This window comes from Entelurus aequoreus, linkage group LG01 (assembly GCF_033978785.1).
Source record: "Entelurus aequoreus isolate RoL-2023_Sb linkage group LG01, RoL_Eaeq_v1.1, whole genome shotgun sequence".
Classification (NCBI taxonomy): domain Eukaryota; kingdom Metazoa; phylum Chordata; class Actinopteri; order Syngnathiformes; family Syngnathidae; genus Entelurus; species Entelurus aequoreus.
Genome location: NC_084731.1, coordinates 60154189 through 60180245, shown reverse-complemented (window position 1 = coordinate 60180245; position 26057 = coordinate 60154189). Strand labels below are relative to the sequence as shown.

The following is a 26057-nucleotide window of genomic DNA, read 5'->3' as shown; positions in this document are numbered from 1 at the left end:
TAGCATATTAGCTAATACTAACGACGCTAATTCAATGACATTACAATAGCACGTACAAATCAGTGGCGTGCAGTCACTAGAGGCAGGGGAGGCACGGCCTCACCTGCCATCATGGAAAGAAAAAAAAAAAGTAAAAAGAAAAAAAAATAATTAAATTGTTATATGTATCCAGTGATTATACTAAAGTTATTTTCCATTTAACTTCACCAGTTTTAGATTATTTTTTATTTTTATTTTCACATTTGCCGTTCAAATACTGAGAAGAGACGGTGCGGTGATCAGCAGCCAGTTGAGGCACGTCACTGATTTGTGCCTCAACATGGATTGTGCGCAATGACTCGGCTAACTGCTGGCCTGCTGTGCAGTGAGACCGTATTGCTATATGAATTATATTATACATTTCCATAGTTTAGTTAGCTGAGGTATATAATGTACAGTGTATTTTGTCAACAACTGTATGTGTGTAAAGTATTTCTTGTGCTGAGCGATCATAAAGCTGGAGGCTCGTCTCATAACCCCGCCTCCTGGTGCCAAGCACCTCCGCCGCAGAATGCACCACCCGACGGGAGCGCCACACCAACCAAAGCCCACACCCAAACCCTCCACGTGCAAGACCGAATCCACCCAAAAAAAGTCACTTAACAAGAAGCCAAAAAGTGCAAAAACAACAATGCTCACGCGGCGCGCCGGAGGAGCCGTGAACAGGGACACAACATTAGGTACACCTGCAGACTGCAGCGCGGATTTCATATTTCATTCATTCACAACTCTTCCAACACGAACACCACTGTTCCCCCACTTATAAGTAAAGGTAAGACCATAATAACGTTTTTTTTATTAAATGTGCTTTTTTGTGTGCTACAGTTTGTAAGTGTAAAGTTAAAGTTAAGTATACCAATGATTGTCACACACACACTGGGTGTGGTGAAATTTGTCCTCTGCATTTGACCCATCCCCTTGTTCACCCCCTGGGAGGTGAGGGGAGCAGTGGGCAGCAGCGGCGCCATGCCTGGGAATAATTCTTCATGATTTAATTCCAACCCTTGATGCTGAGTGCTAAGCAGGGAAGAAAGCTGGTATGAGCTTTTAAACATAACCCGTTAACTGCTGCCAATCAAATGGTGAATAAGATACTCTTTAGGGTTCATATGTTTGTAAATCTGACTGTGATGAAGTCAGTGCCTCACCTGACATGAACCTCACCGCACGCCACTGGTACAAATATACATGAAGTTACTCCTATAGACATCAAACATGGTACAGTTTACTAGGTAAGACTTGTTTTAATTATATTGTCAAACTTACAAACGTTACTTGGAGTGATAAATGTAGAAATGCTATGGACGAATAATAGACAAGGCTGGTGTTACTTTCAGAAAAAAAGGCACAAAATAGGAAGGACAATTTCAACCCGCAGCACCTGCAGTGATCAAACTTGTCCAAAAGATGGCACCAGAGCAATAACAACAACACCTTTTCAGTGTCTCTGTGTTGAAAATTATTTGTTGAATACAAAATATTGTAGCCGTTAGCAAAGAAAAATCCATACATTTGCCACGTTATTTAATAAGCTGCGGGGTTCAAAGCGTGGGGAAAAAGTGGTGGCTTATAGTCTGGAAAATACAGTATATGCATACTGCAGTTAAGTCATGATGTTTTTTTTTGTTTAAAGACTTGTTTGTTTACGCAGGTGGAGCAATACATGTGCCTGGTGTGCGCCACAGGAAGTGATGAGGACCGCCTGTTGCTGTGTGATGGCTGCGATGACAGCTACCACATCTTCTGTCTCATACCCCCCTTACACGAGGTTCCCAAAGGAGACTGGAGATGCCCCAAGTGCCTGGCGCAGGTGAACGCTCCCTTCTTCACCCTGAGGGAGTCAAACCCTAATAAGCAACCTGTGCTGTGACCAAATGACAGCACAAAGCACCATTTCAACGTGCTTGGATTTAACGCAATATGTTTGTGTCGGCAGGAATGTGGCAAACCTCAGGTGGCGTTTGGCTTTGAGCAGGCCAGCAGGAGCTACACCCTGCAAGCCTTTGGAGACATGGCCGATTCCTTCAAATCTGATTATTTCAACATGCCAGTTCATGTGAGTGTGGAAACCTTGTTGACACGGTTTTGTCTACATGTTTGCAGACTTCTCAGATTTTTTTTTGGATAAATTGTAACAAACTGGTAGAGCGGAGTTCCATTGGACAAAGGAGAACCTCAGTCTTTTCTGTTTTTTAAATAATGACACATGCTCACAAGGTTCTCAGTCATTCACAGTGAATGTTGGACTTGAATACCGTATTTATTTGGACCACCGATGACTATTTTCATCTAAAAGGCATACCGGATTATAAAGTGCATTAAAATCGTCATATCAGGATTATTTTCTACATGTAAACACTTCCTTGTGGTCTACTAGGGTTGTATGGTATACCGGTACTAGTATAGTACTGCAAACTAATGAATCGTATTCGGTACTATACCACCTCTAAAAAGTACCCCCCGCCCCCCTTTTTTTAAACGAGCATGACCGCGTGTCGTCACGTCATGACATTGCTGGTTTTACGAGCAGAGGAGCATGTTTGGCAGCGCGCACACACGGAGTACTTACAAGCAGACACTGTGTGTATACAGAAAAGGGAGAATGGACGCATTTTGGTCTAAAAAGAAAAAGATAAAGGTGAAGTTATAACACTGAAACACCCTCAGGAAGAGGTGCTTTAAGACATGGCCAGCAACCCCCCGCGACTCCGAAAGGGACAAGCGGTAGAAAATGGATGGATGGATGAATGGATAGCTAGCTAGCGGCTAACGTCCAGCCGCAGTCGGCAGTGTTTTAGCTACTTCTAAATCACTAATCTTCGCCTCCATGGCAACAAATAAAGTAAGTTTCTTACAAGTACTATTATCACTGCAGGACGAGAAATAGCTAAACATGCTTCACTACACAACCTAGCAGGATACAATCGCTCACCGGCGTCACAATGTAAACAAACGCCATGGGTTGATCTACACCTGACATCCACTGTAATGATAACAAGTACAAGAACGTATCTAGTTGATACTACTATGATTACATCGATATTTTTTCAGCATCACAAAATCTTTTTTCGTTTAAAAAAAAAATCATATTATATCTATAAACTCAGGAAATACGTCCCTGGAGACATGAGGACTTAAATTATGACCTTTGTATGATCCTCTAACTATTCGGTATCAGATCAATACCTAAATTTGTGGTATCATCCAAAACTAATGTCAAGTATCAAACGAGAAGAATAAGTGATTATTACATTTTAACAGAAGTGTAGATAGAACATGTTGAAACAGAAAATAAGCAGATATTAACAGTAAATTAGCAAGTAGATTAATAATCAATTTTTACAGCTAGTCCTTCATAATGTTGACAAAATAATAGAATATAAATGACACAATATGCTACTGCATATGTCAGCAGACTAATTAGGAGCCTTTGTTTACTTACTACTAAATGACAAGTTGTCTAGAATGTTCACTATTTTGTTTAAGGACAACATTTCAATAATAAACATATGTTTAATGTACCCTAAGATTTTTTGTTAAAAGCCAATAATGCAATTTTTTGTGGTCCTCTTTATTTAAACCGGTACCAAAATAGTGGTATCGGGACAACCCAATGGTCTACATAACTTGTCATGGTTGCATAGATGATGTTTTACAAACCATCTTCAAGATGCTTTCTGACCGTATTCTTTTTGTGTTCGCTTTTATTTACGTGCCTCCACGCCTCCACTTTGACGGTGTCTCCTCCCCTCCTAGTTTTTAGCGCTTCCATAGCGAGTCTACTGATATAAGTTAAAACTGTACACTACTTTTGCATCAGAAATGGCAAGAGCGCAGGATGCCAAATACACATCAGCACGTACCAGAAGGTAAGAACAGTTGGTTTTGTATAATAATGCAAAACAAACCACCAGATAATGACCCCTAATAGGTGCCATTTTGGGGTCCTTATACACACACCATAATAATACTCGTATGTTGAAGCACAGTAAAATCCATCAAGCGGTGCGGCTTCCTAGCTTACCAAAGTCGCACTAAAACATTTTGACAGATTTTTGAGCGCCGTGTGTAATGTTCTATATTCTCAATGAAACATCAAAGTTTTGGTGTTGCTTGCTTATGGGTGCTTGCTAACGTCTATTTTTGAACAGGCGTCGACCTGCAGTCCACACGTATCTCTTATGTGTGACTGCCATCTACTGGTCACACTTATCATTACACCATATACCAAATAAAATTGCTTCCAGGTCGGTAAGCACAACCAGGATTAATATGTACGTTAGGCGCACCGCGTTATAAGGCGCACTGTCCATTTTTGGAGCAGATTTGAAGTATGTTGAAGCACAGTACGTCTGACTATGGTAGCCGTAATGCTCCGACAATCCAAGCGGTGTGGCTTCGCAGCTTACCAAAGTCTCACTAAAACATTTTGACAGATTTTTTAGCGCTGTGTGTAATGTTCTATATTCTCAATGAAACATCAAAGTTTTGGTGTTTTTTGCTTACGGGTGCTTGCTAACGTCTATTATTGAACAGGCGTCAACCTGCAGTCTCAGCATAGCTCTTGTGTGACTGCCATCTACTGGTCACACTTATCATTACACCATGTACCAAATAAAATAGCTTTGAGGTCGGTAAGCACAACCAGAATTAATAATGCACACCGTGTTATAAGAAGGATTTTAAGTGTCTGAAAAATATGGTAATATTATAACTTATGAGGATGACAGCTGATGTTTTTCAAACAAAAAATGTATTTGAATCATTTAAATAAGTTTATCAGTGATAGTGGAAGAATTTATTTGGATTAACTTTGGCAGTTACGATCATACCTGTCAGCCGTCCCGTTTTTATCTTTACTTCCCGGCGACCTCCCAGTCCTGTTTTATTTTTTTCCGTGGATTTTGCTCTCCATAAAAAAAATCCTCACCCGTACCGCCGCTACTACAACGCTCTGGTTGGTTTGACTCAAGCCTGGGCAACACAGAACTTAAATTGAACTTAAAGAGCACACATCTGGTCACACTTCCTCATAGTTTCTGTTAAATCTTGAAAAAGGTCACTGTGAAAAGAGCCAGAGTTGTTTTTATTTTCATTCACACAATTGAACAGGATTTTTTATTAGCGTCAACAGCAGGTGATGACACTGTGGTTATAACATACATCAAGTATTCTCATACTTAGGTTGAGTTGATGGTACATACGGTTATTTCCCACAGCTTAAAGATGACTTCCTGTTTAGTTCTCCTGATATTAAGAACTGTGTGAGAGATAGATATAAAAGATCCAAGAGTCTGAGTACTCTTGATTTCTGAACCTGTTCCAGATGGTTCCGACTGAGCTGGTAGAGAAGGAGTTTTGGCGTCTGGTCAGCACCATCGAAGAGGACGTGACCGTAGAATATGGAGCGGACATCGCCTCGAAGGAGTTCGGGAGTGGTTTCCCAGTGAAGAACAGCCATTTTGAAGTGTCTCCAGAGGACGAGGTACGTTGGCGATGTCACAGTGTACATTTCAGAAATATACGACTCATGCTTGTGTTCTTCAGCATTACCTGAGAAGTGGCTGGAACCTGAACAACATGCCTGTGCTGGACTCCTCGGTGCTGACTCACATTACAGCTGACATCTGTGGGATGAAGTTACCCTGGCTCTACGTGGGCATGTGCTTCTCCTCCTTCTGCTGGCATATTGAGGATCACTGGAGCTACTCCATCAACTACCTGCACTGGTACACGCTCCTATTGTGTCTCGTGGTACTGATGACCCTGTGGACTTGGATACATTTGTAGCAGCGCTCGCAACACCGTGTCAGTAGAAATGTGTGGAATGATGTCTGACTGTGCAGGGGGGAGCCTAAGACCTGGTACGGCGCCCCTGGTTATGCTGCGGAGCACTTGGAGTCGGTCATGAAGAAACTAGCTACTGAGCTCTTTGAATCGCAGCCAGACCTCCTCCATCAGCTGGTGACCATCATGAATCCCAACACGCTGATGAACAACGGCGTTCCGGTAAAGAGCTCGGTGTTGCATCGAATATCTAAATTTGACCTCTCATCTCCCCCAGTGACCAGAAGATACAGTTGTGGTATTTGTTGCTACTGTTATCTACAGCAGGGGGGCATATTTAGAGAAACGAATGTGTCAGGGTGTGTGTATGTGTGTATATATGTGTATATATATATATATATATATATATATATATATATATATATATATATATATATATATATATATATATATATATATATATATATATATATATATATATATATATATATATATATATATATATATATATATATATATATATATATATATATATATATATATATATATATATATATATATATATATATATATATATATGCATGCTAGCAGAACCTGCAACCCGTGCTACCAACCGAGCTATACTGCCCCAACCAGCTACACAATGTAAACAAATGTCATGGGTGGACCTACACCTGACGTCCACTGTAATGATACCAAGTACCTGGACACATGAGGACTTTGACTATGACCAATGTATGATCCTGTAACTACTTGGTATCGGATTGATACCCAAATTTTTGGTATCATCCAAAACTAATGTAAAGTATCAAACAGAAGAATAAGTGATTACCGGTATTACATTTTAACAGAAGTGTAGATAGAAACAAAAAATAAGCAGATATTAACAGTAAATGAATAAGTAGATTAATAATACATTTTTACAGTTTGTCCTTCATAATGTTGACAAAATAATAGAATATAAATGACACAATATGTTACTGCATACATCAGCAGACTAATTAGGAGTCTTTGTTTGCTTACTTACTACTAAAAGACAAGTTGTCTAGTATGTTCACTATTTTATTTAAGGACTAAATTGCAATAATAAACGTGTTTAATGTACCATTAGATTTTTTGTTCAAATAAAGCCAATAATGACATTATTTGTGGTCCTCTTTATTTATAAAAAAAAAAGTATTGAAAAGTACAGAAAGGTATTGAAATACATTTTGGTACCAGGACCTAAATATTGGTATCGGGAGAACACTAATACATACATACATAGATACATATGTACGCTATGAAAATCTGCTGTACAGTATGTATGCTTGGGTCCTATTTTTAGGAACACCAACACAAAACCTCACAATAATGTCTGATTGAAAGCTAAAAATGTTATGACAGACCGCTTTAAAAACGGAGTGGAATTAAAAAATTTTTTACTGAATGAGACACCCAGATTGTACATAAAAAGAAAGAATGTGGGATTTACAATATTAACTATGTAGGATAAAACACTGAATATTGACAACATATGGCGACTTGTCCAGGGTGTACCCCGCCTTCCGTCCAAATGCAGCTGAGATAGGCTCCAGCAACCCCAAAACGGACAAGCGGTAGAAAATGGATGGATGGATGAACGTCACACCCCCTCTCCATCCACATATTTTACATTTAAGCGAAAACGCAAAAACAATGCAACAAACACATCGAAATATGAATGCGAAAGGTAAAAATAAACCCACCTACAATATGAATGCAAAAGGTAAAAATAAACCCACCTACAATCTGATATATCTGATGTATCACTAAGCTTTAGAACTTTGTTGTAAAAATTTCCTTCCACGTCTGTCCCTGACACCCAGGCTGGCCGCTCTGGAAACACTCTGTGGAAACAAACCACGCCCACACTGATTGGTGCCTCGTCTGAGCTGCTGTGACTTAGATGACCAATCGTAACTAATTATATTACCATAGTAACTAATTATATTACCATAGTAACTAGTATATCATGCAAAGGCACAGATTTCAACCATTGAAATAATTTGTATAGTTCAAGATTTACGGTCATTTGAAAACATCACTGCACATCATAATGGCAGCTACACTTTCCATCTTAAATATGTAAAACAATTATTTGGGAATGTCCGGCGGGCCAGATTGAAAAGCTTAACGGGCCTTAATTTCCCCAGGTCTGATCTACAGGCATGCGATTTTTTCGTCTATAGTCAGAAATCTGTCTTTTTTATCTCTGTAAAAATATAAGGAAATATTTTCCGTTTTTTACAGACCTACAATGTGTGTTAAAATCTTGATCTGTCTCTTTGCCATACCTGCCAACAACTACAGTTTTCCCCTAATGAGTACGTTTTTTTTATAATCCAGTGGTTAAAAACTACGGTTTTCCATTAAAAATAATTAACTTTCAAAATTGAAGCTACGTAGCGTAGCAACTCAATGGGCAGGGGACAACATCAATGATGATTGGTTGGTTTACATATAAGAACATCCATGATTGGTTGGTTAGTTTACTATGATGAGTCACGATTGGTTAAGATTAGGGAATAACATTACGGACAGGATAATCAGAGGCAAGATAGGGCGGGGTCATCGACCGTAGTGTAGTACCACCATAATGACAGCATTAGTACCATCATAATGACAGCATTAAAGTACAGTAGTGTAGTAGACCTAATTATTCATCAAGTACCACCATGATGACAACATTAAAATACAGTAGTTTAGTAGACCTAAGTATTCATCAAGTACCACCATAATGACCAACATTAGACTTAGACTTCCTTTTTATTGTCATTCAAATTTGAACTTTACAGTACAGATAAGAATAAAATTTCGTTTCATTAGCTCATGGTAGTGCAGGATAAAAAAGCAATAAGCTGCATATATAAATAAATAAATAGGTTACTGTACAGATAAATATATTGCACTTTTTCATATGTATCCATGTTTATGGATGTATGTTATATTGTCATTTTTATTCCAGCGAGTTAATCAATTTTGGGGGGAGTAGAGGGGATAATTTTGATGTGTTCAAGAGTCTTACAGCCTGAGGGAAGAAGCTGTTACAGAACCTGGAAATTCTGCTTCGGAGGCTGCGGAACAACTTTCTAGAGTCCAGTGAAAACAGTCCTTGGTGGGGGTGGGAGGAGTCTTTGCAGATTTTCTTAGCCCTGGTCAGGCAGCGGCTTTTTGCGATCTCCTGGATAGGAGGAAGAGGAGTCCTGATGATCTTTTCCGCCGTCCTCACCACTCTCTGGAGAGACTTCCAGTCTGAGGCATTGCAGGCTCCAGTCCAGACAGAGATGCTGTTGGTCAGCAGGCTCTCTATAGTGCCTCTGTAGAATGTGGTGAGAATGTGGGGAGGGAGCTGTGCTGTTTTCATCCGACGCAAAAAGTGCATGCGCTGCTGAGCTCTTTTTAGAAGAGCTCCGGTGTGTAGGGACCAGGTTATATTGTCAGTTATCTGCACCCCCAGGAAGTTGGTGCTGCTTACTATCTCCACCGCTGTGCCGCTGATGTAGAGGGGAGCGTGGCTGGACTGGTGCTTCCTGAAGTCAACGATCTCCTTGGTCTTGTTGACATTCAGGACCAGGTTGTTGGTTCTGCACCAGTCAACCAGATGTTTCACCTCTTCCCTGTAGTCCACGTCGTTGTTGTCACGGATGAGGCCCACTACTGTCGTGTCGTCCGTATACTTCACAATGTGGTTAGTAGTGTACCTGGCGCAGCAGTCATGGGTCATCAACGTGAACAGCAGCGGACTCAGGACGCAGCCCTGGGGGAGCCGGTGCTCAGGGAGATGGCACTGGAGGTGTTGTTGCCCATTCTCACAGACTGGGGTCTGTCTGAGGAAGTCAAGCAGCCAGTTGCAAAGGGGGGTACTGAATCCAAGGGAGGCCAGTTTGCTCACCAAGTGCTGCGGGATGATGGTGTTGAATGCTGAGCTGAAGTCCAGAAACAAATTTTTCTTTTCTCCTCTGCTCCCCTCTCCCTTATGGAGGGGGAGGACACAGGTCCGGTGGCCACGGATGAAGTGCTGGCTGTCCAGAGTCAGGACCCGGGGTGTACCGCTAGCCTGTGCATCGGTTGGAGACATCTCTACGCTGCTGACCTGTCTCCGCTCGGGATGGTTTCCTGCTGGTCCCACTACGGACTGGACTTTCGCTGATGTGTTGGATCCACTGTGGACTGGACTTTCACAATATTATGTCAGACCCACTCGACATCCATTGCTTTCGGTCTCCCCTAGAGGGGGGGGGGGGGGGGGGTTACCCACATATGCGGTCCTCTCCAAGGTTTCTCATAATCATTCACATTGACGTCCCACTAGGGTGAGTTTTTCCTTGCCCGTATGTGGGCTCTGTACCGAGGATGTCGTTGTGGCTTGTGCAGCCCTTTGAGACACTTGTGATTTAGGGCTATATAAATAAACATTGATTGATTGATTGACGTGTGTGTCCTTTCCTTCCGGATGTTCTAAGCTCAGGTGGAGTGCAGAGGAGATGGGGGCCTCTGTGGAGCTGTTAGGGCGATAAGCAAACTGGTATGGGTCGAATGTGGGGGGAAGTCTGGAGACAATATATTCCTTTACCAGCCTCTCGAAGCACTTCATTATGATGGGGGTGAGTGCAATGGGCGGTAATCATTGAGGGAGGAGATTGTTTTTTTTAGGCACTGGAATGATTGTGGCTGTCTTAAAGCATGATGGTACCACAGCCTGGGTCAGCGAGATGTTGAAGATGTCTGTGAGAACCCCAGCCAGCTGGTCTGCACATCCCTTAAGCACCTTGCCCGGAATGTCATCAGGTCCCGGTGCTTTTTGGGGTTTCACTCTCCTCAGGGTTTTCCGGACATCCGCTATGTCCAGGTTGAGCGGCTGCTCATCAGGGCGAGGGATGGATTTTCTCGCCGGAGTGGTGTTAAGTGCCTCAAACCTTGCAGAGTAGTTAAGGTCATTTAGGAAGCTGATACTGTTGTCACAGGGACGGGTGGCAGCTTTATAGTCCGTGATGACCTGTATGTCCTGCCACATTCGTCTAGTGTTTGGGGGGTTCTCGAAGAAGTCCTGCACTTTCTGACTGTGAGCACGCTTTGCAACCTTAATGGCACTGTTCAGGTTAGCTCTGGCTGTTTTTAATGCTACCATGTCGCTAGACTTAAAAGCCTTGTTCCGAGCCTTCAGCATTGCACGTACCTCACTGTTCATCCAGGGTTTCTCGTGTAGTGTAGTAGACCTAAGTATTCATCAAGTACCACCATAATGACAACATTAAAGTACAGTGGTTTAGTAGACCTAAGTATTCATCAAGTACCACCATAATGACAACATTAAAGTACAGTAGTGTAGTAGCTAAATATTCAAGTACCACCATAATGACAACATTAAAATACAGGAGTGTAGTAGACCTAAGTATTCATCAAGTACCACCATAATGACAACATTAAAATACAGGAGTGTAGTAGACCTAAGTATTCATCAAGTACCACCATAATGACAACATTAAAATACAGTAGTATAGTAGACCTAAGTATTCATCAAGTACCACCAAAACGACCAACATTAAAGTACAGTAGTGTAGTAGGCCTAAGTATTCATCAAGTACCACCATAATGACAACATTAAAATACAGTAGTGTAGTAGGCCTAAGTAGTCATTAAAAACAAGGCAGAGGTTTTATCTAACAGGTATAGTTCATATTTTTGGTCACTAACATTACGCACAATTTGAACAGTAACACTGTGTTTAAATATTTAATGAAGTGATTATTTGGTGTACCACTAGAATTACTGCTCGAAGAAATAGCTCAAGTTAATATTAAAGTTTTGTGTAATTCCTATTGAACAGCATTCACAATGTACACCAGCACAATTATATGATTCAAGATTAAAAAAGTATTATTGGACTGTGATTGGTGATGTCATCAGTGCAGGTGTATCCTAGTTTCAGGTAAGCGTATACAGCAGAAAATGACATTTTTCTTTCCCATGTCTTTTTCAAACTGTAGATCTATCGCACCAACCAATGTGCAGGAGAGTTTGTCATCACCTTCCCCAGGGCCTACCACAGTGGCTTCAACCAGGGGTTCAACTTTGCTGAAGCCGTCAACTTTTGCACCATGGACTGGGTAGGAAGAGCTCACCAATAAGTACACACAGCACCACACATTTACATGTTTGTTATTGATATCCAATATCAGTGGGATGGCAGCAAAAACAAAACATTATCAATTATATTGTCTTGCATATACAAGCAGTCACATTTTATTTGTACAAGGCTCAAAATCCAGTTAACAACTAAATGTTCTCCAATAAGCACACAAGGTTTTCTCCTATATACTAGTGGAGTAATTTAGGCTGCTAGGAGCTAGCGCCTACACAACAACTAAGCACACAGGCTCGACATATGTAACAAGTGTCCTTAATTGAACAATAATTAAGTCTAAACATTTGTCAATGTAAACAAGCGTCAAATAATTTAAGTTTCATATTACTTTTACATACAAAGACTCCAGTAACAAACATGTCCGCGTCATGCGCTGAACCTAATGGATTATTGTGACCAGGAAATGTATTACCACTCCACTTCATTATAAAGACAGCGCAAGTCTCCAGAAGGTTATTAATAAATAGGTCAGTATTTTTTATTTGAGTCATTTCATTTGTTCAAGCCTTTTACAAACATTCCACTCAAAGTATGTTCAAACCCCAAAAGCAGTGAAGTTGTCACGTTGTGTAAATGGTAAATAAAAACAGAACACAATGATTTGCAAGTCCTTTTCAACTTAAATTCAATTGAATAGACTGCAAAGACAAGATACTTAACGTTCGAAGTGGTAAACGTTGTTATTTTTTGCAAATATTAGCTCATTTGGAATTTGATGCCTGCAACATGTTTCAAAAAAGCTAGCACAAGTGGCAGAAACGCTGCCGGTTTTGCTGGGATGGAGCTTATCCAAGATGGACTGATGCATAGTGGAAAGGTACATACATGTTTTGGAGCAACATATGTTGCCATCCAAGCAACGTTATCATGGACACCCCTGCTTATTTCAGCAAGACAACGCAAAGCCACGTGTTCCAACAGAGTGGCTTCCTAGTAAAAGAGTGCAGGTACTAGATTGCCCTGCCTGTAGTCCAGACCTGTCTCCCATTGAAAATGTGTGGCGCAATATGAAGCCTAAAATACCACAACAGAGACCCCGGACTGTTGAACAACCTAAGCTGTACATCAAGCAAGAATGGGAAAGAATTCCACCTAAAAAGCTTAAATGTGTTGTTAAAAGGAAATACCTTGTAACACAGTGGTACAAATGCCCCTGTGACAACTTTTTTGCAATGTGTTGCTGCCATTAAATTATAAGTATATATAATATACTTATAATACTTACAATATAACATACATCCATAAATGTGGATGCCTATGCAAAAGTGCAATATTTATCTGTACAGTAATCTATTTTTTTATATCTGCACCTTATTGCTTTTTTATCCTGCACTACAACCAGCTAATGCAACATTTTGTTCTTATCTGTACTGTAAAGTTCAAATTTGAATGACAATAAAAAGGAAGTCTAAGTCTAAGTTAATGATTATTTGCAAAAAAAAATTGTAAGTTTCTCAGTTGGAACATTAAATATCTTGTCTTTGCAGTCTATTCAATTGAATATAAGTTGAAAAGGATTTGCAAATCATTGTATTCTGTTTTTATTTACCATTTACTAGGGGTGTAACGGTATGTGTATTTGCATTAAACCGTTTCGGTACGGGGGTTTCGGTTCGGTTCGAAGGTGTACCGAACGAGTACACATGCTAGCAGCGACCGGACTAGGACAACATGTAAAAGCCAGAGCTGGAAGACCCTCCTGCCTCGTTAAGATCTCCCGTTTGGGAACACTTTGGCTGCGCGATACAACAATGGAGGACGGAGGTTTCACCCTTCACTCGACCCGGCATTGGGTCTCCACAGCTCCGGACTCCAGTATAAATGACGAGTCCGGCGATTAGTTGCAAATTGTGGCTTTATTGAGGTCTTGCACACAGCCAATCCAACCAAACACTAGCCACTCCCCGCACTCGCTACCGCTCACTCACCTCGCTCGCCCACACACTCACCTCACATGCTGTCACATATTAAAGGGCCACACACACACATACGCTACTCTCATAACACATGCTAACCCATTTGAAGCGTCACCACCGCATTCAAGCAGCCTCTCCTCGGCGAGTCAGGCAGGGCTAAAGCAATAACAAATGTTTTTATAGCAGCAGATATAAGTCCATATTGCATTAAAAAGTAGATTTTGACCCACTTCTATGGTGGAAGAACAATGAGCCCATACATCCTCTTACTGACAAGTTAGCCAGGCTGGAGGGGAAAGAAAAGTTAATCTGAGGCTGAGTTGACTTGAAACTGTTTAATGTTGCACTTTTTATATGTAGAAGAAAAGTTTTGTCATTTTATTTAATCTGAGCAACAACTTTAGGCAGTTTAATGTTGATTAACGTGGACCCCGACTTAAACAAGTTGAAAAACGTATTGGGGTGGAATATGTACTGTACTGTGCAATCTACTAATAAAAGTATCAATCAATCAATCAATCAAAAAAAGCACTTTATATGTAGAAAGGTTTTGTTAAGAAACCATTCTGAGCCTTATCTTATTTAGTTTTTATTTTATATATGTTGACTACATTAACCCTGGCAATGGACCCTGTGTGTATATGTATGTTATGCCATTGTTTACAAATTTGGTAAATAAATAACCAAAAAATTTATATTTTGTTGTTTTCTTACTGTACCAAAAATGAACCGAAGCGTGACCTCTAAACCGAGGTACGTACCGAACCGAAATTTTTGTGTACTGTTACACCCCTACCATTTCACTGCTTTTGGGTTTTGTAAAATTTTAGTTCATGCCTTGTGTAGGTGTGTCCAGAAAACTCTTGTGTTTCGACAGCAGCGTTAATTCTGAGTAAAAATGCGAACTTGTGTATGGAAAGTATTCTTCTTATTCCAGATGCCCGTCGGGCAAGAATGTGTGAAGCACTACCGGCAGCTCAGCAGGTACTGCGTCTTCTCCCACGACGAGATGGTTTGCAACATGGCGTGCAAAGCCAAACGGTTGGATGTGGACCTGGCCTGCGCCGTGCAAAAGGAGATGGTCGCCATGGTGAAAGAAGAGGAGGAACTTGAAGAGAAGATCAACAAGATGGTAAGGAGCTGTCGCCTTCCTCACAACGCCTGTGACTTCCTCCTGGCCTCTGACTGGGAATCTCCACCCCCAGGGGGTGGTGCGAACTCGGCAAGTGGATTACGAGCATCTCCCCGATGAGGAGCGCCAGTGCTGCAAGTGTCGGACCACCTGCTACCTGTCTGGTATCACCTGCCTCTGCAGTCCTGGCAAGATGGTGTGCCTGCACCACGCCCGGGACCTCTGCTCCTGTCCCCTTGGCAACCTGACACTCCAGTGAGTCACTGAAGATGGTTCTCCTCCATGCTTAGTTAAACTAGAATAACACTTCTCTACTTTAAGAGTGCCTTCAATACACGATTCCACAAGTATTGAAAGCTTTTAGTGACCATACCATTGAGCAGGGGTGTCCAAAGTGCAGTCCGGGGGCCATTTCCTGCCTGCAGCTTGTTTATTTATGAGCCCTCAACACATTCTAAAGACACAGTAAGAACATTACACAAAACTACTACAATTTGCAATGTGCTAAAATGTGCCAACTGCTAAACTGAATTTAAATGCTAACTTTAGCATGCTAACAGTTAGAATTTGTCAAAATACCAAGTCATGACTATGAAGCGTACGCATGTAAAATTACCTTAAAAAGTTAGCACACTAATGTCAGCTTGCCAACAGTTAGCATGTGTCAAGTACCAAGTTGTATGAGCTTTAACAGTTCTGCTGCAAAATTGGCTAACATACTTAGCATGCTAACAGTTAGCATTTGTCAAGTCAATCAATCAATCAATCAATGTTTATTTATATAGCCCTAAATCACAAGTGTCTCAAAGGGCTGTACAAGCCACAACGACATCCTCGGTACAGAGCCCACATACGGGCAAGGAAAAACTCACCCCAGTGGGACGTCGGTGAATGACTATGAGAAACCTTGGAGAGGACCGCATATGTGGGTAACCCCCCCCCCTCTAGGGGAGACCGAAAGCAACGGATGTCGAGTGGGTCTGACATAACATTGTGAAAGTCCAGTCCACAGTGGATCCAACACATCAGCGGGAGTCCAGTCCACAGCGGGGCCAACAGGAAACCATCCCGAGCGGAGATGGGTCAGCAGCGCAGAGATGTCCCCAACCGATGCACAGGCTAGTGGTCCACCCGGGGTCCCGGCTCTGGACAGCCAGCACTTCATCCATGGCCACCGGACCTATGCAACTCCCCCTCGCAAGGGACAGGGGAGAAGAGGAGAGAAGAAAAGAAACGGCAGATCAACTGGTCTAAAAAAAGGGGGGGTCTATTTAAAGGCTAGATTATACAAATGAGTTTTAAGATGGGACTTGAATGCTTCTACTGAGGTAGCATCTCTAACTGTTACCGGGAGGGCATTCCAGAGTACTGGAGCCCGAATAGAAAACGCTCTATAGCCCGCAGACTATACTTGGTACAACTGTACCAAGTTGTATAAGCCTGAAGCGTTCGGCTGCAAAATTGGCTAAAAACTAAGCACACTAATGTTGGCATGCCAACAGTTAGCATGTGTCAAGTACCAAGTTGTATGAGCTTTAACAGTTCTGCTGCAAAATTGGCTAACATACTTAGCATGCTAACAGTTAGCATTTGTCAAGTACCAAGTTGTATGAGCCTGAAGCGTTCGGCTGCAAAATTGGCTAAAAACTAAACACACTAATGTTGGCATGTGTCAAGTACCAAGTTGTATGAGCTTTAACAGTTCTGCTGCAAAATTGGCTAACATACTTAGCATACTAATAGTTAGCATGTGTCAAGTACCAAATTATATGAGCCTGAAGCAATCGGCTGCAAAATTGGTCAACAAACTTAGCACACTAAATTGAACATGCTAACAGTTAGCATGTGTCAAGTACCAAATTATATGAGCCTGAAGCGTTCGACTGCAAAATTGGCTAAAAAACTAAGCACACTAATGTTGGCATGCCAACAGTTAGCATGTGTCAAGTACCAAGGTATATGAGCTTAAAGAGTTGGGCTGCAAAATTGGCTACAAACTTAGCACGCTAACAGTTAGCATGTGTCAAGTACCAAATTATATGCGCCTGAAGCAATCGGCTGCAAAATTGGTCAACAAACTTAGCATACTAAATTGAACATGTTAACAGTTAGCATGTGTCAAGTACCAAGTTGTATGAGCTTGAAGAGTTTGGCTGCAAAATTGGCTAACAAACTTAGCACACTAATGTTCGCATGCCAACAGTTAGCATGTGTTAAGTCCCAAGTTGTATGAGCCTGAGGCGTTCGGCTGCAAAATTGGCTGGAAAAGTTAGCACACTAATTTTAGCATGCAAACAGTTAGCATATGTCAAGTACCAAATTATATGAGCCTGAAGCGTTCGGCTGCAAAATTGGTTAGAAAAGTCAGCATGCTAATATTAGTACTGTAGTGCTGAGCCAACCAGAAACCTGAGGGTTGCAGGTTCGCTGCCTGCCTCTTACCATCCAAAATCGCTGCCGTTGTGTCCTTGGGCAGGACACTTCACCCTTGCCCCCGGTGCCGCTCACACTGGAGAATGAATGATGAATGAATGAGTTGTAAAAATGAATGATGGGTTCTCACTTCTCTGTGAAGCGCTTTGAGTGTCTAGAAAAAGCGCTATATAAATCTAATCCATTATTATTATTATTATTATTATCAGTGGCCACGATACTGAACAGCGCAGTCTGATTGTTTTGGTCTGGTGTAGTGGCGAATACTACTGTAGAATTAGTGTTTTTAGTACATTTAGTCATTGTTATTCTTGAAAATTCCTAATTTAGGATAAAATTAGGTAGAATGTGCTTTCTTACCAAAAACACAAAGCTATGATATGGATGTTGCTTTCAGGTGGTTTAGCGTATATAAGACATGCACCTGGGGATAGGTTGATTGGCAACACTAAATTGGCCCTAGTGTGTGAATGTGAGTGTGAATGTTGTCCATCTGTGTTGGCCCTGCGATGAGGTGGCGACTTGTCCAGGGTGTACCCCGCCTTCCGCCCGATCGTAGCTGAGATAGGCTCCAGCGCCCCCCGCGACCCCGAAGGGAATAAGCGGTAGAAAATGAATGGATGGATGGATGACTGACCTATATTGTATTGATGTTAGTATCTATAATGTACAAAATGTATCAAAGCGGGCCCTTTGTCCTTTAATTTTTTATTTATGCGGAAAAGTTTGGACACCCCCTGTTCTAGAATCTAGACTTAGACTGAATATGCAGATGTGCTTTAATTTTGTCATCTTTGTGTTTTGTGGATTTATTACAAATGGCGGTGTTTATTGTACGTTTACATTTGCACCCCTAACATGACAGGATATTACACCTTTTTTTTTATTACCGTCTTACTTTTGCAGCTATAAATTTACACTGGATGATTTATACTCCATGATGGCATCAGTGACGCTGCGTGCGGAGTCTTACAAGGAGTGGCTGAGTACCGTGCAGGACATCCTGGAGAAGAAAGACCACAAAAAAAGAGGTGAAGTTCAAATGCATGGAGCATTATAGTCCTGTTTAGAATTGTCCACAACTTGTGTGCAGTCTGTTGATGTGTGTGATTTTAAAAGAAGTCTTGTGTGTCTGATCAGGTCTGGAAAAGCTTCACAGCCTGGTGGAGCAAGCGGAGACCAGCGCATTCCCACAAACTAACCTGATGGATCGACTGCGCGTAGTTGCCTTAGAGGCGGACAAAGTCGCTGTGGTGGCACAGCAGCTTCTCAATGGGAAAAGGCAAACTAGGTACCAGCCATTCTCCAACACTAGAGGGACACAGGCTGACTTTTTTGGTCTTTTCAGTAAATGTTTGCTGTATTTTGGCCATATTTTTGTTGTTACTCCATTTATACATGATTGGTCCTTACTATATGACGTCACAACCGTTTTTCTTCTTGGCGGTTTCATTGACACATTAGTGAAGCAGCTTGAGCGTAGCATTTAAACAAGTGACAGTGAGTGTAGATCAGAAAATGTTGTATTGCTGTTCTGTTTTTGGGTGTTCCAGTCGTTCAAATAGAGAGATAGGAAAGATATTTTATAGAGTTCTGAAATAAGTGGTTGATAAAGGTAATAAAGTCAGGGGAAAAAAGGAAATGACTCTTAAAAATATCACTTTTATCATCTTGTGGAATACAATCGGACCATGCTGGTGTCTGCAGTGATCACTTTGTAAAATGTTTGATTTGTTTGAGAAACTTTCTGTGATGCAATCCAGTTTATTCTCTACTATATTAGTAGTGTTTGAGAGCAGAACTAAACGTAAAAAAGGACAAGAGATGGCATTAGTTTGTTCTTTTGTGGTTGCTGTACCTAAATATAACTAGAAGACCTGCTTGTGCGAATAAATTAACGTCATGTTAAGTCCTAGTAATAAATATTATGATTGTTGTTCCAATCCGCTCTATTTTCATTCTCCATTTTCATAACAGAAACTAAAACTTAATTGTTGTGCAGGAAAGACAAGTGCTTTATTGGACACAGATGACCACATTATTGCTTCTTTGGTGATATTTGTTAGCATCAAGTAAATATCCTTCATAGTGTTAATAAAGTAGATGAATACTATCTCTGAATCTTGATATCGCTAGCAAACGGGACTAAGGCTAAAGCATAAAATAATGACACACATAAAACAACTGCAGACAACAATTGTAGATGAGACTAATATTTATAGCTGGAAATCAACTGCAAATAAACGTATCCTTTTTGTCATTAGCGTCACGATCACAGCAGCACTTGTTATGTCAATGAAATATGTTACTTAGCGACGCACCAATAAATCCAACTTCCTTTTTTACAGATTAATGTTTAGTTTGTGGACCCCTCAGGTGTAAAGACATGATGTGCCTCCAATCTTTTGTTCTCTAAATACTGTGAGTGTCAAAGGAAGTGAGGTCGAGTCGAGCAGTATCGTCTTGGTGATGATAAATGGTTTAAATATTTTTAAAAAAGACTTTTCTGAAGAGTGTAAAAATCCACTCCATCCCATTTAAAAACATTTTCATGATCGCTTTTATATTTGGTTCTAAACTTTTCAAAACACGCCCAAATCTGCACTGCTGCAGGCAAATAAACAGTAGCCTAATGGGACTCCAGACCATCACCTGAAACCTGGAAGTGCCTCTAGGTCACGTGATTGCAGTCCACCTATTGGGTTTTTTTTAATGTAGAATTTTTAAATTTCAATGTCCAGTTTACTCTGGCAGTTATTCTACAACGCCCCAAAGCCAAACAGGACATAAGAGTTTTTCAAAGGGCATAAAAACATTTTGGATAAATATTTATTTTACTTTTTCTGCTCAAAGTGCTCAATCAACTTTAGCCCTCATCAAAATGACCAAACATGTTGTGACAGTCGAAAGCTGTCGGGTGGGTTCCAAGGACCATCAAGGAATGACTTCTCCTTCTTCTTCTTCCACTTCTTCTTCTTCTTCCACCACTTCTTCTTCTTCCACCACTTCTTTCCGTTCGGGGGGGCCGCTCGCCGCCCCCCTCTATCTGGTCCACCGATGCTTGTAAGAGCCGACTTTGTTGTCGGCTGTTTGCCGCGAGGTCATCGAGTGAGCCTATGAGAGCCCACGCTCTTGTACTTTGTATCATTACAGTGGATGTCAGCTGTCGATCCACCCGTGGTATTTGTTTACCTGAAGCGTTCGGCTGCAAAATTGTCTAACAAACTTAGCACGCTAATAGATAGCATGTGTCAAGTACCAAATTATATGAGCCTGAAGCGTTCGGCTGCAAAATTGGCTAACAAACTTAGCACACTAATAGTAGCATGGTAACAGTTAGCATGTGTCAAGTAGCAAGTTATATGAGCCTGAATTGTTCCACTGTAAAATTGGCTAAAAAACTTAGCACACTAAATTTAGCATGCTAACAGTTAGCATGTGTTAAGTACCAAGTTGTATGAGCCTAAAGCATTTGGCTGTAAAATTGGTATTTTTTTACATTCAGAAATGACGCTGGTGAGCTATTGTATCCTCCTACGGTGTGTAGTGAAGCATGTTTAGCTATTCCTCATCCTCCAGTGATGATAATACTTGTAAGAAACTCACTTTATATGTTGCCATGGAGGCCAGGATTAGTAATTTAGAAGTAGCTAAAACACTGCCGACTCCGGATGGATGTTAGCTGCTAGCTAGCTAGCCATGTCTTAAAGCACCTCTTCCTGAGGGTGTTTCAGTGTTATAACTTCACCTTTATCTTTACTTTTTACACCAAAATGCGTCCATACTCCCTTTTCTGTCCACACATTGTGTCTGCTTGTACTCTGTGTATGTGCGCTGCCGAACATGCTCCCTCTGGTCCTAAAACCAGCAATGTCATGACGTGACGACGCGCCGTCATGCTCGTAAAAGATAAATAAATGGGGAACCGGTGCTTTTCAAACAGAGTATAGTACCGCGATACTATACTAGTACCGGTATACTAGTATAGGACAAAATTTCTTTGAGAAATTTGAAAAAAATAATTAATCCAAAAATTTTTTACACCCTTCGAAAACTGAAGGATTTTTACGTCCTGTTTGACTTTGAAGATGATTAAAATCAACTAAAGTGATATTGCAGATCTTCTTCTTTGTCTTTGCATAGAACTGGCAAAAGTTCTCCCCTCTTTTATACGACTCCTTAATGTTCATATGTTTCAAAAAAGCTTTTGTTGACGTTCCAGATATCGCTCCTGCGGGGGCAAATCTCAAAGCCAGAAGGAGTTGACCGCGGAGGAGCTGAGGTCCTTTGTGCAACAGTTGGACAAGCTACCGTGTAACATCCGACAGGCGCCTTTACTGAAGGTTCTGAACCTTTTGTACTTATTCCCCAACATGTTTGCAAGCTAATGTTCCATCCTCACGCCAATTCTTTGTGACTTCCAGGACCTCCTGACTCGGGTGGAGGAGTTCCAGCAGCGCAGTGAAAGACTCCTCTCTGACGACTCTCCTAACTCCATGGAGCTTCAGGACCTGCTGGATCTGAGCCTGGGCCTCGACGTGGACCTCCCCCAGTTGCCGCTACTCCGGGAGAGACTGGAGCAGGCCCGCTGGCTGGAAGCTGTGCAGCAAGCCAGCAGCCAGCCGGATGACCTGGGTCTGGACACCATGAGGAGGCTGATCGACCAGGGGGTGGGCCTGTCCCCTCACAGCTCGGTGGAAAGAGCCATGGCTCGTCTGCAGGAGCTCCTGACCGTGTCCGAGCAGTGGGAGGAGCGAGTTCTTGGCCTCATGGAAGCCAGGTAGGAATCTCATGTTCCCAAACAAAAAGATCACTAATGGGTCAAATATTTCATAGATTTATAGCTTTGGAACGTTTTTTTGATTGATTGAAACTTTTATTATTAGATTGCACAGTACAGTACATATTCCGTACAATTGACCACTAAATGATAACACTCGAATACGTTTTTCAACTTGTTTAAGTCGGGGTCCACGATAATCAATTCATGGTGTGTTTGGATTTAATTTCCTTCAAATACAAAAATGAAGGCTAAAACCTTTTTTTTTTTCATTTTCTTATGGGCAGAAAGTGCCATATTATTGGTTTGGTCTCCCTTTCTTGCCAGAATATCAAGTTGTCAGTTGGAAGCCTGCTGTTCATTCCAGTCAGCCATGAAATACTTCCTAGCTAACTTTGCACATTTTGCGCTGTGGTTCTAGGACTTGCTCCCTGTTCAGGAGGACAAACAAACGAAAGCTAATAAAGAATCTTGTCAAGTTGCCAACAAGGGTTGTACAGTATACTGGTACTAGTATAGCAGTGACGTGCAGTCACTAGAGGCAGGTGAGGCAGGGACCCACCTGCCATCATGGAAAGAAAAAAAATGTAAAAAGAAAAAAAATTAATTAAATTGTTATGTTTCCAGTGATTAGCGTGGCGAAGTTGGTAGAGTGGCCGTGCCAGCAATCGGAGGGTTGCTGGTTACTGGGGTTCAATCCCCACCTTCTACCATCCTAGTCACGTCCGTTGTGTCCTTGGGCAAGACACTTCACCCTTGCTCCTGATGGCTGCTGGTTAGCGCCTTGCATGGCAGCTCCCGCCATCAGTGTGTGAATGTGGAAATACTGTCAAAGCGCTTTGAGTACCTTGAAGGTAGAAAAGCGCTATACAAGTATAACCCATTTATCATTTATTATACTATAAAGTTATTTTCCATTTAACTTCACCAGTTTTAGATTATTTTTATTCAAAATCGCTGAATTTTCACATTTGCCGTTCAAATACTGAGAAGAGACGGTGGGGTGATCAGCAGCCAGTTGAGGCACGTCACTCAGTTGTGCCTCAACATGGATTGTGGACTCTGATAACTGCTGGCCTGCTGTTTAGTGAGACCGTATTGCTATATGAACTATATTATACATTTCCATAGTTTAGTTAGCTGAGGTATATAATGTACAGTGTATTTTGTCAACAACTGTATGTGTGTAACGTATTTCTTGTGCTGAGCGATCATAAAACTGCTGCGAAGACGCACTGTGAGAGGCTCGCAGTAATCCCGCCTCTTTGTGCCGGTTAATGCACCCCCGCCGTAGAAAACGGGGGAGGGGGGGAGGGGGGGAGGTGTGTGTGTGTGTGTGTGTGTGTGTGTGTGTGTGTGTGTGTGTGTGTGTGTCTGTGTCTGTGTCTGTGTGTGTGTGTGTGTGTGTGTGTGTGTGTGTGTGTGTGTGTGTGTGTGTGTGTGTGTGTGTGTGTGTGTGTGTGTGTGTGTGTGTGTTATATCAACTAAAGCCCACACTTAAACTTTCCACGTGCAAGATTGAATCTATTGTAACCTATTTTTATGGGCTTTCCTCTTTGTGATGTTAATTCCTGTTACACGCTGTTATACAGTATATGCCTTGCGCTCTTATTTTGAAGGCGCTAAGAGCGAAAGTGATAACACGTTGGAGTCGAGCGGAGGTTTTTGAAAGAAGGTAAATAAAGTGGTCCTCGTGTAAACTGGATCCTCCGTGTTTATTATTTTGTAGTTTTATACAGTATGGGCGACATTTATAAACCCTCGGTTACACTATTTAAAAAAGTTATTTAACAAGAAGCCAAAAAGTGCAAAAACAATAATGTTCGTGTTGGAGGAGTTGTGAATGACCGCAGGGCCACAACATTAGGTACACCTGCAGACTGCAGCTCGGATTTCATATTTCATTCATTCACAACTCCTCCAACACGAAAATTATTGTTTTTGCACTTTTTGGCTTCATATTAAATAACTTTTTTAAATAGATTCAATCTTGCACGTGGAAAGTTTAAGTGTGGGCTTTAGTTGATATAACACTCCCGTCAGGGGGTGCATTCTACGACAGGAGTGCATTAATCCAGCACAACAGCGGCGCATGGACTTCATTTATAAGTAATGGTAAGACCATAATAACGTTTTTTTTAATTAAATGTGCTTTTTTGTGTGCTACAGTTTGTATGTGTAAAGTTAAAGTTAAGTTAAAGTACCAATGATTGTCACACACACACTAGGTGTGGTGAAATTTGTCCTCTGCATTTGACCCATCCCTTGATCACCCCCTGGGAGGTGACGGGAGCAGTGGGCAGCAGCGGCGCCGCGCCCGGGAATAATTTTTGGTGATTTATCCCCCAATTCCAACCATTGATGCTGAATGCCAAACAGGGAAGAATGCTGGTATGAGCTTTTAAACATAACCCGTTAACTGATGCCAATCAAATGGTGAATAAGATACTCTTTAGGGTTCATATGTTTGTAAATCTGACTGTGATTAAGTCAGTGCCTCACCAGCCATGAACCTCACCGCACGTCACTGTAATAGAGTATCGTGGTACAAATGAATCAAAAACGGTACTATACTCTTGTTTGAAATGTACCGGTTCCCCATTTTTGTAATTTTTTTTTAACGAGCTTGACGGCGCATCATTACGTCATGACATTGCTGGTTTTACGAGCAGAGGAGCATGTTCGGCAGTGCACACACACGGAGTACTTACAAGCAGACACAGTGTGTAGACAGAAAAGGGAGAATGGACGCATTTTGGCTTAAAACTAAAGATAAAGGTGAAGTTATAACACTGAAACACCCTCAGGAAGAGGTGCTTTAAGACATGGCTAGCTAGCTAGCGGCTAACGTCCATCCGCAGTCAGCAGTGTTTTAGCTACTTCTAAATCACTAATCCTCGCCTTCATGGCAACTAATAAAGTAAGTTTCTTACAAGTATTATGTCCGTCAGTCTACCCCAGGGCAGCTGTGGCTACGAAAGTAGCTTACCACCACCAGGTGTGAATGATTGATGGGTTCAGAAAAACATGTGAAGCGACTTTGGGTACTTAGAAAAGCGCTATATAAATCCCAGGTATTATTATTATTATTATTATTATTATTATTATTATTATTATTATCACCGGAGGACGAGGAATAGCTAAACATGTTTCACTACACACCGTAGGAGGATACAATAGCTACCCGGCGTCACCGCTAACAAAAAATAGCGTTCCTGAATGTAAACCTACACCTGACATCCACTGTAATGATACCAAGTACAAGAGCGTATCTAGTTGATATACTACTATGATTACATCGATATTTCATATCGTCACAAAATCTTTTTTTCCTTTATTTAAAATTCATATTATGTTTATTAACTCAGGAAATATGTCCCTGGACACATGAGGACTTTGAATATGACCAATGTATGATCCTGTAACTACTTGGTATGGGATCGATACCTAAATTTGTGGTATCATCCAAAATTAATTTAAAGTATCAAACAACAGAAGAATAAGTGATTATTACATTTTAACAGAAGTGTAGATAGAACATGTTAAACCCTCATTTCGATAAAGACTCAAGAGGGGACTGAGTATAGGCTTAGGGGTTAAATCACCAAAAATGATTCCGGGCGTGGCCACCGCTGCTGCTCACTGCTCCCCTCACCTCCCAGGGGGTGATCAAGGGTGATGGGTCAAATGCATAGAATAATTTTGCCACACCTAGTGTGTGTGTGTGACAATCATGGGTGCTTTAACTTTAAATATTGCGACAAAGTTACTAAATTGGCAACACTGACTCCTCCTTCTACGATT

The 26057-nt window shown here is 41.4% G+C and overlaps 1 protein-coding gene across 1 annotated transcript in view; it reads left to right on the top strand.

The window, feature by feature from the left end:
• Positions 1-26057, top strand: part of LOC133655324 (lysine-specific demethylase 5B-B-like) — a 69617-nt gene that overhangs the window by 18553 nt on the left and 25007 nt on the right. The window contains exons 8-19 of the mRNA XM_062055355.1: positions 1691-1849; positions 1976-2095; positions 5366-5524; positions 5587-5768; positions 5886-6048; positions 11835-11954; positions 14846-15040; positions 15114-15295; positions 18380-18504; positions 18614-18764; positions 21696-21816; positions 21898-22253. Of these exons, the coding sequence (XP_061911339.1) occupies positions 1691-1849; positions 1976-2095; positions 5366-5524; positions 5587-5768; positions 5886-6048; positions 11835-11954; positions 14846-15040; positions 15114-15295; positions 18380-18504; positions 18614-18764; positions 21696-21816; positions 21898-22253 (2033 nt within the window). The remainder of the gene's footprint in view (positions 1-1690; positions 1850-1975; positions 2096-5365; positions 5525-5586; positions 5769-5885; positions 6049-11834; positions 11955-14845; positions 15041-15113; positions 15296-18379; positions 18505-18613; positions 18765-21695; positions 21817-21897; positions 22254-26057) is intronic.